The sequence below is a fragment of the Xenopus laevis genome, chromosome 5L, assembly GCF_017654675.1.
Source record: "Xenopus laevis strain J_2021 chromosome 5L, Xenopus_laevis_v10.1, whole genome shotgun sequence".
In the NCBI taxonomy this organism is placed as follows: Eukaryota; Metazoa; Chordata; class Amphibia; order Anura; family Pipidae; genus Xenopus; species Xenopus laevis.
The window spans coordinates 132,421,020-132,436,514 of NC_054379.1; the positions used below are offsets into that span (position 1 = coordinate 132,421,020).

The following is a 15,495-nucleotide window of genomic DNA, read 5'->3' on the forward strand; positions in this document are numbered from 1 at the left end:
ATTTGTATATGCACATTAGGGATGGGGAGGGAATTGAGTGACTTTTTGTCACAAAACAAGGAAGTATAAAATGTTTCCCCCCCTTCCCATCCCTAATTTGCATATGCTAATTAGGATTCGGTTCGGTATTCGGCCGAATTTTTCGCAAAGGATTCTGGGGTTCGGCCAAATCCAAAATAGTGGATTCAGTGCATCCCTAATATATATACATAAAAAAATTGTGTAAAATCCAGGAAAATTAGGGAAAACTTAAAATCAGGGGATGTAAAATTGAGGTTTCAATGTACATTTCTTTAGGAAAATGTTAAAAAAATAAGGCATAGAAAAGCAAGGATTCAGTTCCAGATTCGGCCAGGATTCAGCCAGGATTCAGCCTTTTTCAACAAGTTTCGGATTCGGCCGAATCCTTGTACCTGGCCGAATCGAATTAGAATCCTATTTTGCATATGTAAATTAGGTGTGGGAATGGATATCACCAGATTTTTCGTCACAAAACAAGGAAGTTAAAAAAATGTTTTCACTTTGCCCTTTTGCATATGCAAATTAGGATTTGGTTCAGTTCATGAAGGATTGAGGGATTCGGCCGAATCTCAAATCGTGGATTTGGTGCATCCACAGAGAAAAGTCATTATTTGTGGTTTACCAACTAAAAACAGTTTTTGTGCACGTGAGCTACCCTTTAACAAATAACTCGTTTCCAATAACAATTAAATTGTTTCTTTTATAAAAATTTAAATATAGTGAAATATAGTGGAAAATAGTGGAAAGTAGTTCTAGTTCTGTAGCTTTACCACCTCTACTGAAAGTGCATGTTGTTTGGAATGCCAGGAATGCTCCCTATTGATGGACTTTTACTTAATAAACTCTTTTGTGTTCATACCCATGGGGAGTAAATACTGGATTTCATTACTCCCGTATGTCCCCAAAACAATCCATCTTATACAGTATGACACTTTCTAATACTAGCAAGGGGAGTTCCCACAGTTACTGCACAATTTATTTTGCATGTCTGAAAACTAGAGATACAAATATAACTTTGAAGGTCTTAGTAATGGCTCACCAGTTGTCCCAGCAGTTCTTCCACTAATATGGGCCACACAAGGACAATTTCAGAAAAATGAAACGCTGCAGATTTGATTCATACGGAGTAACCTTCTGCTTCTTTGATCTTATTTGCTGCCCCATCATCATGTTCGGTTCTAGATCATAAGCATTTAGACACTGCCTTTATGGGTATGTAATATGTGTGAATAATAATAATTATTATTATATAGGTATGGGATCCGTTTTCCGGAAACCCGTTATCCAGAAAGCTCCAAATTACGGAAAGGCCGTCTGCCGTTTTATCCAAATAATCCAATTTTTTTTCTCTGTAATAATAAAACAGTGCCTTGATCAGTGTAGTTGATCCAAACTAAGATAAGAGGCAAAACCAGTTTATTTAATGTTTACATGACTTTCTAGTAGACTTAAGGTATGAAGATCCAAATTACAGAAATATCCTTATTCAGGAAAACCCCAGGTCCTGAGTATTTTGGATAGCAGGTCCCATAGCTGTATAAAACAACTTGTATACCTCTACCAAGGAGGTATAGGTTTATAATACACAAAAGCCATGAATATCTTGTAAATTATATCCTTATAAACGGTGAGTTCTGATGTCATCAGTTATAAACGGTGAGTTCTGATGTCATTTCTGTCACATGACTCACTGAAACTTGTGTATTATAATAAATAAAGTACCCCCAGTTGTAAAATATGAGGATATTAGAAGTTACCTCGGAGTTCCATGACCTGAATAAAAATACTCGGCCTCCGGCCTCGTGTTTTTATATGGTCATGAATCTCCTCGGTAACTTATAATATCCATATATTTTACAAAAGGGGGTACTTTATTCACTATATAAAATATATATTTGGCCAAAGTTTGTGTGTGGTGTGGGATGGAGGGGAGTATATTCTAGTTCTACCAGCGTTGCAGAGAAACAAAAGAGTTTCTGAAAATGTTACCTAGTCTTCAAACTCTATTGTGCTTCCTTTATAGTGTAGATGAGTGGGAGGGAAGTACTCTGTGGCAGCCCATGCCATAAATTACTATCTAACAATTGCTCAGACTCTGCTTTAGTTGCTGCTGGAAATGGTGGGCTTCTTCCCAGGAGAAGTAATACTGAGAAAAGGTCAGCGCATTCATTATCCTTCTGAGTACAAGAACAGCAGCATAGAAACGTTCCTCTTCAGGCAACAGCCGGACACCACACAGAGCAGGTTAGTAAAGATTTACATCAAGCCCTAAGCTTCCCAACAAGAACACTCAACATGGATAGGGAATGTCTAACAACCGGAGGCTTTGTATGCTTAAATATTCATCCTATTGGCAATATTTACGTGCAAGCGAAATGAAATATTGGGAAAAGTATGCTAATGGCAAATCTTCAACTACAGTATTCCCTATGTTTATTGGGTGGATTATGGGGGTTGTAGATCAGATTTTAGGCTTGTTAGTATCTCTGATCCAGTTTATGTAGTCTGTCCATATGTATAGATAGAAAGTGTCACGCATGTCAGCCACCTCTATCACTTTTTAAAATATAAAGATTAGGAGAGAAGATTTTATCATATAAACATTGAACCTGTCCAGTATTTTAGGGCAGTGGCACATGGGAAAATTTGTCACTCGAAATTTTTTAAACGCAACAAATTTCCCGAAAATGCCTCGCTATTGGCAGTAGTAGGAAACAATGCCCAATTGATCGCTAAATCGTCCGAAGTTTGCTCTGGAGCCATTATCGGGCGATTAAGCGATCAGTTGGGCATACGACCAGCGATTAGTGATGGGCGAATTTGACCCGTTTTGTTTCTCCAAAAATTCGCCGCCAGTGCAATGTCGCCGACGCCCATTAAAGTCTATGGCGTCAAAAAAATTTGTTGCACAACGCCATACAAGTATATAGGCATCATTTCCGCGGCGAAACACGGCGAAAAAATTCACCCATCCCTACCAGCAATTTCAATTGCTGGCAATAGCGAGGCATTTTCGGGAGATTTGTCGCACGTAGCCTCATTTAAAAAATCGCAAGCAACTGCCCTTATAAAGGGGTTGTTCACCTTTGAGATAACTTTTAGTATGATGTAGAGAGTGATATTCTGAGATAAGTTGTTTTGATTTTGTATTGTTGAAGGTTTTTGAGTTATTGAGCTTTTTATTCAGCAGCTCTTTAATTTGCATTTTAAGCAATCTGGTAACTAGGGCCCAAAATACCCTAGCAACCATGCATGGATTTGAATAAGAGACTGGAATATGAATAGGAGAGGCCTGAATAGAAAGATGAGTAATAAAAAGCAGCAATAACAATATATTTGTAGCCTTATAGAGCATTTGATTTCTAGAAGAGGTCAGCGACGCCCATTTGAAAGCTGCAAAGAGTCAGAAGAAAAAGACGAATAACTATAAAACTATAAAAAAATAAATAACGAAACCAATCGAAAAAGTTGCTTTTCTAACTGCATACACTGTTCGTTTTCAAAGTAATACAGACAGTGTTTTTGTATTTCTTCTTCAGTAATATTATAAGGCAAAAGCTTTGATGTAAAACATATAAATAGTGGTATAAAGGCTAACTGAGATGATAATAACAGCAAGCTTTCAGAACATTTCAATTCCCTCTTCAAAGCTGGATACCTTTAAAGAAGCAACTAAAATGTTCAGAAAGCTTGCTGTTATTATCATTTTAGCTAATAAAGGTCTGACATTTACAACACTAGGGTTTTATAACAAAGCTTTTACTCTATAATGTTAGCTAACACTGTACAGGTATGGGACCTGTTATCCAGAATGCTCAGGACCTGGGGTTTTCCGGATAACGGATCTTTCCGTAATTTGGGTCTTCATGTCTTAAGTCTACTAGAAATTAATTTAAACATTAAATAAACCCAAATGGGCTGGTTTTGCTTCCAATAAGGATTAATTATATCTTAGTCAGGATCAAGTACAAGCTACTGTTTTATTATTGCAGAGAAAAAGGAAATTATTTTTAAAAATTTGAATTATTTGGATAAAATGGAGTCTATGGGAGACATTCCATAATACGGAGCTATCTAGATGTCGGGTTTCCGGATAAGGGATCCTATACTTGTACAAAACTATAACCACTTCTAGTAATCCTTTGCCATTTTTGGATCTCATAACAGCAAAATAAAAGGATATTTACTCAAACCCATCACTAAGGAGACTAGAATTCAGACTCGTAATTAAAGCCACGGGCAGCAGTGTGAAAGCAGACGACTGTGGGAATGTAGAGCAGAACCCCAAACCCCATAAAGAAATGATCTGCTCATTGTGATAGATTTTATGATCAGCAGTTTTCTTTCAGAACAGCATCAATAAATAGTTAAGCAAGGAAATCATGTTTCAGCCGGATATCTCAGGACTGGGGGTTACCCTTGCTTTTCCTTAGGATGAAAAAAACCTATAATCATTTTCTCATTTTGAAATCTTTTGAAGTTTGCAGTTACTAATGGGTGTAGACAGTTTTAGTCTCTCACGTACAACATACAATCAAAGGAAGAGGACATTTCCTGAATAAGTGCAAACACTTTCAGGAAGGGCTGATTTGCTGTTTATAAATGAATGAGTAGTTCAGACATTACTTTTGGTACTGGCTCATAATTTTGCAAATTGTTAATAATTTAGTAGATGTGGCGTTTTGCAAAAAAAAAACAAGAAAAATCAGACCCATGACCAATTGTCTTATTTTACCATTGTTATTTATAAAAGCACTGACAACTAAGACAGCTAAAAACTAAAAAATATGCATTTTGCCCAAATATTAAACCCACAAATTAAATTTTTTTTTTAAACCGTTTGCTGTAGTGGTGATCTCATCATGCCGTAGGACTGTTTTTCATTTCATTTCATTTTTGATAGAATAAAAGAAACAAGAAGAAGAAGAGAAAGAAGGGAGGGCAAGAATTATTTATTGTACAGGTATAGGATCCGTTATACAGAAACCTGTTATCCAGAAAGCCCTGAATTAGGCAAAGGCAGTCTCCCATAGACTCTATTTTATCTAAATAGTCCAATTGTTTAAACATGATTTTTCTTTTTCTCTGTAATACTAAAACAGTACCTTGTAAATTGGGTTAATTTAATGTTTAAATAATTTTCTAGTAGACTTAAGGTATCCAAATAACGGAAAGCGCTGTTATCCAGAAAACCCTAGGTCCCGAGCATTTGAATAACCGGTCCCATGATTATATATACTCCACTCTTGTACTTTTATGTAAAAAGTGCTAGGGTTGCACCGAATCCAGGATTCGGTTCTGGATTCAGCCAGGATTTGGCCTTTTACAGCAGGATTCAGCCGAATCCTTCTGCCCGGCCGACCCAAATCTGAATTTGCATATGCAAATTAGGGACAGGGAGGGAAATTGCGTGACTTTTTGTCATAAAACTAGGAAGTGAAAAATGTTTTCCCCTTCCTACCCCTAATTTGCATGTGCAAATTAGGATTCGGTTCGGTATTCGGCCGAATCTTTAGCGAAGGATTTGGGGGTTCGGTTGAATCCAAACTAGTGGATTCGGTGCATCCCTAAAAAGTGCACATACTTTGTGTGTAGGGTCGTTGTGTAGGGTGGGCTACAGTCTGTATGGTATGTAATAAAGGAGATCTAAACCTTAAAAAAGAGTATGGTTAAAAATGCCATGTTTTATATACAGAACTTATTGCACCAGCCTAAAGTTTCAGCTTGTCAATAGCAGCAATGATCCAGGACTTCAAACTTGTCACAGGGGGTCACCATCTTGGAAAGTGTCTGTGACACTCACATGCTCAGTGGGCTCTGAGCAGCTGTTGAGAAGCTGAGCTTAGGAGTCATCGCAATTTATCAAGCAGAAAATGAGGTTGGCCTGTAATATAAGATGATGCTACAAGGCTGATTATTAAATTCTGATGCTAATTGCACTGGTTTCTGTGCTGACATGTAGTAATTATATGTATTAATCACTAATCAGCCTTATATTGTGACATTTCTATTCTATGTGTACTGTATATTGTGAGTGGGTCCCTAAGCTCAGTAAGTGACAGCAGCACAGAGCATGTGCAGTGAATCAGCAGAAAAGAAGATGGGGAGCTACTGGGGCATCTTTCGAGACGCAGATCTTTACTGCTAAAGTGTTGTGACTGTGGTTGCCTTGGGCACAAATAGTAGTTTAAAACATAATGTATAACATTTCTAGCTACTTCTTTAGTTAAGCTTTAGTTCTCCTTTAAGGGATGTATTATGTACTAAGGGAGGAGATCACTCATGTCTGTAGGAAACTGTCACTGTTTTCAATTGGCCCAGAAAGCAAAGTAGCCACTCCTCCTCCCTGACATATAACATACACCTGTGTTTTAGATTTGTTTATTGGTGCCTTTATCCCTTGTAGCAGTCGGTATTTGTACAGGGCGTTGGAATATGTTTGTGTTATTAAAGACTTGTTAAAGTGGTGGTTCACCTTTAAGGTAACGTTTAGTATGTTATAGAACTAAGCAACTTTTCAATCGGTTTTCATTATTCATTTTTAATAGTTTTACAAAGATTTGCCCTTTTCTTCTGACTCTTTGCAGTTTTTAAATGGGAGTCGCTGACCCCCATCTAAAAAAAAAACAAACGCTCTGTAAGGCTACAAATGTATTGTTATTGTTACTTTTTATTTCTCATCATTCTATTCAGGCCTCTCCTATTCACCTTCCAGTCTCTTATTCAAATCCATGCATGGTTGCTAGGGTCATTTGGACCCTAGTTACCAGATTGGTCAAGATGCAAATTGAAGAGCTGCCGAATAAAAGCTAATTAGCTCAAAAACCTTCAATAATAAAAAATGAAAACAAATGGCAAATTGTCTCAGACTATACCTCTGTACATCGTACATAGTAACATAGTAAGTTAGGTTGAAAAAAGACACACGTCCATCAAGTTCAGCCTTTTTAGTTTTTACTAAAAGTGGATTTAAAGAACAACTCATTTAATAATAATACTTCCTGTTATAAACCCTCACATTTCTCTGTTCTTTTCACTCAGCGACATTTAAATGGATGAAAGACAACCCGTTTTGCCTCTTACTGTTCATCTCCTTGCCAACTCGGGTGATTCACTTGCCTTTCAACTTGCCGTGGACCGTCTTCTTCACAGGATATGCCCAGACGTGCCGTTGTTTCTTGTGTCTGAACGGGCCGCCGCCATTAAGCTGTATGAGTGCCAAAAGCAAAGGCCTGAATTCCCAGGGATATCAGTGACACTGTTCCTGCGTGAGGACTTGGGGGAGGAAAGGCTTGATCTCCTGCAAGGTTTTTTCCAGCTACCTCCATGGACTCATCTCATCACAGACTTCCAGCAAGGAAGATGCTGCCCTGTTAAAGTGCCTCTTTGTGATTATTATAGTCTGGATCCACACATGCCCGTGTGGGAAATAAGACATGTCCATTATGGCACAGAAATTGTCAGACTCACTGTGTATTGTAGCTGTGATAACTACGAAGATGCAGTGAGGCTGTATGAAACAATCCTGCAAAAGGAGGCAACTAGCCAAAAAGTTGGGTTTTGTTTCTTTGTGTTGTTTTCCACAAGGCATGTGTCTGTGCAGCTCTCCCTAAAGCAGCTGCACCCAGGGATATCTGTGCAAGTTAAGGGTGCGTGTGCCCTGCAGTTTGACGTTCATGCAGTTGGACAACTGGTTCCCTTGCTGCCCTATCCTTGTGTGCCCATCAGTGATACCAGATGGCAAACTCAAGATTACGACGGGAACAAAATCCTCCTTCTGGTAATGCAATGTTAATTATATGCAACTTGCTGATATACATACATATACAGTAATATGTTCCATGAATATACAGGTATGGGATCTGTTATCCAGAAAGCTCCAAATTACAGAAGAGGCATCTCCCCTAGACCCCATTTAATCCAAATAATCCGAATTCTTAAAATATAGTTACTTTTGTTCTCTGTGATAATAAAACAGTACTTTGTACTAGGATTTAATTAATCCTTATTGGAAGCAAACGCAGCCTATGGGGTTTATTTCATGTTTACGTGATTTTCTAGTAGAATAAAGATATGAAGATCCAAATTAAGGAAAGATACATTATTCAGAAAAACCCAGGCATTCTGCATAACAGGTCCCATACATGTACAGACTCAGTTTTATCCAGATAATCCAAATTTTAAAAAAGTATTTCCTTTCCTCTGTAATAAAAAAACAGTATCTTGATCCAAACTAAGATATAATTAATCCTTATTGGAAACAGAACCAGCCACTTGTGTTTATTTTAGGGTTGCACCGAATCCAGGATTCGGTTCGGGATTCGGGCAGGATTCGACATTTTTCAGCAGGTTTCGGATTCAACCAGAATCCTTCTGCCGGTCGAACCGAATTCGAATCCTAATTTTCATATGCAAATTAGGGGTGGGGGAGGGAAATTGCGTGATTTTTTGTCATAAAACAAGGAAGTAACATAATATAAAACAAGGAAGTAAAAAATACTTTCCTCTTCCCACTCCTAATTTGCATATGCAAATTCAGATTTGGTTCGCTATTCCGCCGAATCTTTCACGAAGGATTCAGGGGTTCGCCGAATTCAAAATAGTGGATTCAGTGCTTCCCTGGTTTATTTAATGTTTAGGATCAGGGCACACAGGCAGATTCGGGGAGATTAGTCGCCCAGCGACAAATCTCTTCTTCTTCGGGGCGACTAATCTCCCCAAACTGCCTCCACTCCCTTCCCGCTGGCTAAAATGTAAATCGTCGGGGGGATGGCACACGGATCGATTCATTTTCCGAAGTCAGACTTTGGGCGACTTTGCAAAATGAAACGCTCCGAGTGCCATCCCGCCGGCGATTTACATTCTAGCCAGTGGGAGGCAGTGCGATGAGATTAGTCGTCCTGAAGAAGAGGAGATTTGTCGCTTGGCGACTAATCTCCCCCAATCTGAGCGTGTGCCCTGACCCTTAAACATTTTCTAGTAGACTTAAGGTACAAAGATCCAAATTACATAAAGATCTGTTATCCGGAAGACCCCAGGTCCTGAGTATTCTGGATAACAGGTCCATACCTGTACTAGCTTATACTTACTGATATTACTAATGAATTACTTTATTTTATATTTCAATTAAATTATTTGAAACATACCATACACATTTCTCTACTTCGCATATGGTATGGCCATTAGCTCAGTAAATCCATCAGTTTATCATATTTAACGTCTTTTGCATATTTATGGATCACGAGGCAGTGTAGATGTAAAGATGCAGACTTAAAGGGCTACTGTTCTCATAAATATACCCACAGAATCAGGCATACTAGTCACGAAAACATAGGCTTAAACAGATTTATGATGTCTATCTGTACAGGGTATGAGAAATCCCAGGAACTGGACCCTGTTATTAAGAGTGGCATTTGCAGCCCTTTTCACCTTACCATTGCCCAGTGATATTGTGTCTAACCCCAGGACTAACTGACCTTACCCCTTTCCCATTTTTGTAATATGGTAAGAACACAATAATAGGACCCTTGAGAGGTTATAAGTGACTTGAGACCAGCCTGCCAGCAAGACAAAGTTTAGAAAAGCTAAACATTAAAGTGCACATTAAATAATAGATAATCATAATAAGAGTCACTAATACTTTCACAAAAGTATGTGACAATAAAGCACAAAAACAAATTTACATTTGGATCTTAATATTTACATATAGGGGCATATTTATCAAGAGTCGAATTTCGAATTGAAAAAACTTTGAAATTCTAATTCAAAAAGAGCAACCGAAATTAAGACAAAGTTTTTTTTTTCGGTCGAAAAGGTCAGTTTTCGATCAAATAGCTCCGTATGTGGGCGAATGCGAATCGCATGAATCGAAGGAATATAGGAGGTCCCCCGTACCCCCGTAGGCTAAAACAGCAATTCGACAGGTTTTAGATGGCGAATGGTTGAAGTTAAATTTTTAAAGAGACAGTACATGATACATTTTTTTCAAATTTGAATCTAATTTGGACTATTCTCTAGTCAAAGTACACAAAAAATAGCTTGAAATTCGAATTTTTTTCATTCGAAAATTCACCTCGTCCTTTGACATTGAGAGGCACATTTATCAAATGTCAAATTTCAAATTCATGTGAGCTTTTAACTTCCATAAACTCCCATGAACTCAAAATTATTGAAAAAAAAAAATCGAATTTGTAAAACTTGGGTGAATAGGATCGACCCAAAAACTCAATTTGAGTTTTTTCTCCAAAAAAAAAACTTGAATGTCAGGAAGGGTGCAAACAACTCCAGATTTATCCCAGGACGTCTCCCATTGACTAAAATAGCAATTTGGCAGGTTTAAGGTGGTGAATAGTCAAGTTTGAGTTCTTAAAGGGGCATAGTGTGATAAATCTCACAAGCAGAGAATCGGTTAGTAATTTTCTTAATAAAAACTTTGAGGATTACAGATGAGCGTTTTTACCTGAGCTCCCCTGCGTTCTGTTTTTCTGCGTTCAGCCGCAGAGGAGCGCAGGAGTAGACGCATTACATTTTTTCCAATGGGGCTGTACTCACACAGGCGCGTGTAGGCGCCAAACGCAGGAAAAATGCAGCATGTTGCGTCTCAACCTGCGTTCGGCGCCTACACGCGCCGGTGTGAGTACGCAGGGGAGCGCAGGTAAAAACGCTCATCTGTAAGAGCCCTAAGAGTTAAAACTGCCTTGGTGTTTTTTTTTCGTTAAGTAGAAACTAATTTATTTTTTAAATTTTTTTTTTATGTTACTGATCCTTTAAGAGGTCTTTGCATCTGGGATCTGGAGCAGTCAATCAGTGCTCCCTAACTTGTCATTGTATAGATAATGCACACATAGGGGAGGGGTTTGCAACCCACCGTCCACCCCTCATACCTCCCAACATTTTGGAAATAAAAAGTTGACACTTGTAGCGCGACAATTTTTTGACCATGCCCATTTTTGTGGTCACACCTCCTAATTACCATGTTTATTTTACACAATTTGGCAGTTTATGAAAGTTGGAACATATTTCTGTGTTTTTTTCCAGTTATTACTGTTTTGCTAATGAAGGTGAATTGCCCTTTAAGCTGTGAGTCTAACTTCTCCCAAGGGACCTGTTATCTTATATTGTTACAATTCCTTATTTCCTTATCTGGATTGGTTATCTAGATACATTTGAATTGTTACAAATGTATCTAATCTTCTATTGTGACTGTGCTGGGCTCAAAAAAGCCAATTCATTTAGAAACATTGTTTCTTTTTCTGGCTGTTCAGTTCAGAGAAAAACGGGACTTTCCAGTACAAATGAGGGACTGCAGGTTGAGCTGTCAAAAGAGGGACTGTCCCCCTAAAAACGGGACAGTTAGGAGGTATATACATGAATACAGCACTGCTGAACTGGGGCAGCAATTTACTCATAAGGTGAATGAAGGTCTCTATTTGAAATGCAGAACCTGCAGCAATTGTGGAAAGTGCACCCTTAGTAAATAACCCCCATAATGTTTTTTCAGTTTTGTTTTTTTCTTGCTATTGCTTGTGCTTTTATTGTTCTATCCAAACAGTTACCCTTTATATAAATATGTGTTTTGATTACACTTGCATATATTTTGTGAACAGGTTGTTGGCAATACTACAGCAACGCAAATGAAGGCTGAAAGCAAAACTGCCAGCGCACTAATGGTGAATCCTGATAGGCCGTCATTGCTGTTCAGCCCTCTGAATAGAAGTATTGAAGCCAAAGCTCAGACTGCAAAAGATAAAAACCCTACAAATGCCTCTGTGCTGTGTGACTCCCTGGATGAAAGTGAAACAGTATACAATGGCTCCAGTCCCACTCAGAAAATGATGACACCACATGGTATTCAAATGAAAGAAACTGAGAGCAATGTGGATACGGGATATACAGTTATCAGCCTGACAAGTCAGCAGGCTTATATTTGTGAGCTTTTAGAGGATAAGCAGAATGCTCCTGCTTCAGAAGATATTTACTTTTCTACTTCACAAAGCAAAAGCCCTCAGAATTTGCCCTGTAAGCGAGAAGAGTCTTCATCCTCTGATGTGGCCAAAGGTGGGACAGCATTTGGTACGGCTGGAAACGTGTTCCACCTTGAGAGAGACCAGATCCAAAACATCAATATCAACGAAGAAGAGTTTTTTATTTGACTTAAATGAATGTGGAATTAACTTTGGGAAGTAAATGTTTCATGTTTATACTAGACAATTGTCTGCATGGAAGAGCCCCCTGTATATGTCAGCAATGGGACACGGGGAGGCCCATTTATCAAAGTCCGAATTTATCTCATTAAAGTCTGACCAAATCCGCACACGGGTTTTTTTTCCCCTTATTTATCAATACATTTTCCCAAAAAGTTTCCTGTGCGAAAAAACACAAAAAAGTTGTGAAAATTTGAATCATACAAATTTTTCGGATTTTCGAAAAACTCCGCTTTTTGGATTTTTGCCCCAAACCACAAAATCTGTGGATTATTGCACAAAACCCAGCGCAGATCAAGATGTCTTCGGGACTTCTCCCATTGATTTATATCCAACCTTGGCAGTTCTGAGATGCTGGATTTTGATATTCTAACTTTTTCCATCCTCGAGGTACAATAAATCCTCAGAAATCTGAGGATTTTTTTTCCACTAAAAATTCGGATTTTATAGTAAGTTTTTGTGGTTTTGGCATTCGGATTTTAATAAATAACCCCCTAAGCCTCAGTGCCTAAAGGAGGACATGACAGTATTGGCGCCACTACGAGCGTATTCACTTGGAGATACTATAGCTTACATGAGCAGCAGAAGTTCTATTTCACTTCACTACTGAAGAACATACAGAAATAAATAAGGCTGACACTTCAAAGTCTCTATACTGTTAGGTTTCCACCTATTAATAAAGTATTTCTGCTGCCACATCCAAGTTGTTCCTTATGGCATTCTTTTCAAGAGCATTGATGTGTTTGTAGATGTCACAAGAGGCCACCAAGAGCTTCTCATAGATCAGGACAAGGAGACAATCAAAGTCAAAAGAATAAAACAGAAAAGACCTGGAGTCATGATCTTGTAGTTGGACAGAATGCAGAACATAACAGGACTGGGTCAAACCCAGTATCACTACTGAGGGTTAAAAACAAAACAGGCCTAAGTAAAAGGATATAGTGTTCTAATATGTAGGCAACATGTAAGTATAAACAGCATATGGCACTGAATATGTAGCAGTAATTTCCATATACAGGTATGGGATTCATTATCTGGAAAGCTCTGAATTATGGAAGGCTGTCTCCCATAGATTCCATTTTATCCAAATAATCCAAATTTTTAAAAATGATTTCCTTTTTCTCTGTAATAATACCTTGTACCTTGTACTTGCTCCAAACTAAGATATAATTAATCCTTATTGGAAGCAAAACCAGTCTTGGGTTTATTTAATGTTTACATGATTTTCTAGTAGACTTAAAGGATAACTAAACCCTAAAAATGAATATGGCAAAAAAATGCCGTATTTTATATACTGAACTTATTGCACCAGCCTAAAGTTTCAGCTTGTCAATAGCAGCAATGACCCAGGACTTCAAACTTGTCACAGGGGGTCACCATCTTGGAAACTGTTTGTGACGCTCACATGCTCAGTGGACTCTGAGCAGCTGTTGAGAAGCTAAACTTAGGGGTCACTGCAAATTATCAAGCAGAGAATGAGGGTGACCTGTAATATAAGCTAATGCTACAAGGCTGATTATTAAATTCTGATGCTAATTGCACTGGTTGTGCTGCCATGTAGTAATTATCTGTATTATTTACTAATCAGCCTTATATTGTGACATTTCTATTCTATGTGTACTGTATATTGTGAGTGGGTCCCTAAGCTCAGTAAGTAACAGCAGCACAGAGCATGTGCATTGAATCAGCAGAAAAGAAAATGGGGAGCTACTGGGGCATCTTTGGAGGCAGAGATCTTTACTGCTAACAGGTGACGATCCATCGTGCGGTGCTCGATTTCTCCTCCCTGCCATCTATAGGAGATAGCCAGGGAGGAGAAATCGAGCGCCGCACGATGGATCGCCGCCCTGTTGCCGTTTCTGAAGAGGAGCGCATGCAGAGAATCGGTAAGTATTTTCTTAATAAAGACTTTGCGAATTGAAAGTTAAAACTGCCTTGGTGCTTTTTTTTCGTTAAGTAGAAACAAATTTTTTAAAAAAATTTTTATGTTAGTGGTCCTTTAAGTTTTAGTTCTCCTTTAAGGTATGGAGATCCAAATTACGGAAAGGTATGTTATCCAGAAAACCCCAGATCCTGAGCATTCTGGATAACAGGTCCCATACCTGTACTAATTTCTCAGTAGAGAAAGTATCTCGGTTGGATGAAGTGAGAAATTTCAGTAGCATATCCTCTGAACGTCGTATGTACTGTACAAATGGATTGATATTGGTTGGAAAATAAGTTTGTTCTTTCAGTGATGCTGCTGATTTTGGTGCCGGGCCAAGCTGTATGCTAGATGTGTGTGACACAAACAAGTCATTTATTAACAAGTAGAAGTAGAAGAAACAACATTTTTTGTAAATATTTTTATTAAGCGTAAGCTGTTCTGCTTTGTTGTGAAAGTAAATGTAACCAATGGGCTTATTTTTTTCTGTACACAACCTGGCAAACCTGCAAAGCAACAATATTTATTTTTGTCTTCCTTTTGTTTCCCCACTTATTACTGCAATATGGTAAAAAGATGGTAATGGTATCTCCCAACCAACAGCCTTGGAACACTTGGAACAGATTCCGTTTGATGCGCTTCATGGGTAATGTAGTTCTATTATCTTGTGATGCCAACTAAGAGAAGGGAATATTGGGGGTCGGCATACATATAAATAAGGAAGCTTATGGAGACAGGTGGTTTAACAGAAAAGAATGAAGCTCCAAGCAGAGTGCATACAGTTAGGGGTGGAACTCCACGATGTACCTGGTGCTGACACGTCGCCATGCATCGAAACGCATGCGACGTGTTAGATGTTGTGAAGAAACAGGAAGTGAAGGAGAATCGCATGTAAGAACTACATTCATCCGACAGTCAGATAAATGTAGTTCTTAAGGTGGCCATAGACGCAAATATCCGCTCATTTGGCGACATCGCCAAACGAGCAGATCTTTCCCCGATATGCCATTAACGAGCATGGCTATATCGGGGGGGGGGGGGTAATCTGAACATTCGGCCCTATGACCAAAGGATCCGATTACGATGCGCAATGGGCTCCGACAGAATCGGTCGGGTCAAAATCAAACCTGACCGATCGACCAAACGACCGCTCTCCACCGGACGAAAAATGACGGCACACTCCACACACGATCTGAAAATGGTACAAATCCTCGATTCGTACGATAGGATCTTTGCGTCTATGGCCACCTTTACGTGTGATTCTCCTCTCCTGTTTCTTCACAACATCCGACACGTTGCATGCGTTTCGATGCATGGCGACGTGTTGGCACCAAACGCATCGTGGAG

At 38.7% G+C, this 15,495-nt stretch overlaps 2 protein-coding genes across 3 annotated transcripts in view; both read left to right on the forward strand.

Moving 5' to 3' along the window:
- Window positions 1–1,937: 1,937 nt before the first annotated feature.
- Window positions 1,938–12,394, forward strand: fam124b.L (family with sequence similarity 124 member B L homeolog). 2 transcript variants are annotated; one of them, XM_018263836.2, is made up of 3 exons: window positions 1,938–2,265; window positions 7,063–7,801; window positions 11,628–12,394. In XM_018263836.2, the coding sequence occupies exons 2-3, from the start codon at window positions 7,073–7,075 to the stop codon at window positions 12,171–12,173; spliced, it is 1,275 nt and encodes a 424-aa protein (XP_018119325.1). In that variant the 5' UTR covers window positions 1,938–2,265; window positions 7,063–7,072; the 3' UTR covers window positions 12,174–12,394. The 2 variants fall into 2 exon arrangements, with proteins under 2 accessions (XP_018119325.1, XP_041419336.1); XM_041563402.1 differs by lacking the exon at window positions 1,938–2,265 and adding an exon at window positions 4,925–4,984.
- A 187-nt stretch (window positions 12,395–12,581) lies between these two features.
- LOC108717082 (putative serine protease K12H4.7) overlaps window positions 12,582–15,495 on the forward strand; it is a 52,302-nt gene continuing 49,388 nt past the window's right edge. Inside the window, exons 1-2 of the mRNA XM_041563403.1 lie at window positions 12,582–13,188; window positions 14,725–14,794. The gene's annotated coding sequence lies outside the window, so the exon portion shown is untranslated. The remainder of the gene's footprint in view (window positions 13,189–14,724; window positions 14,795–15,495) is intronic.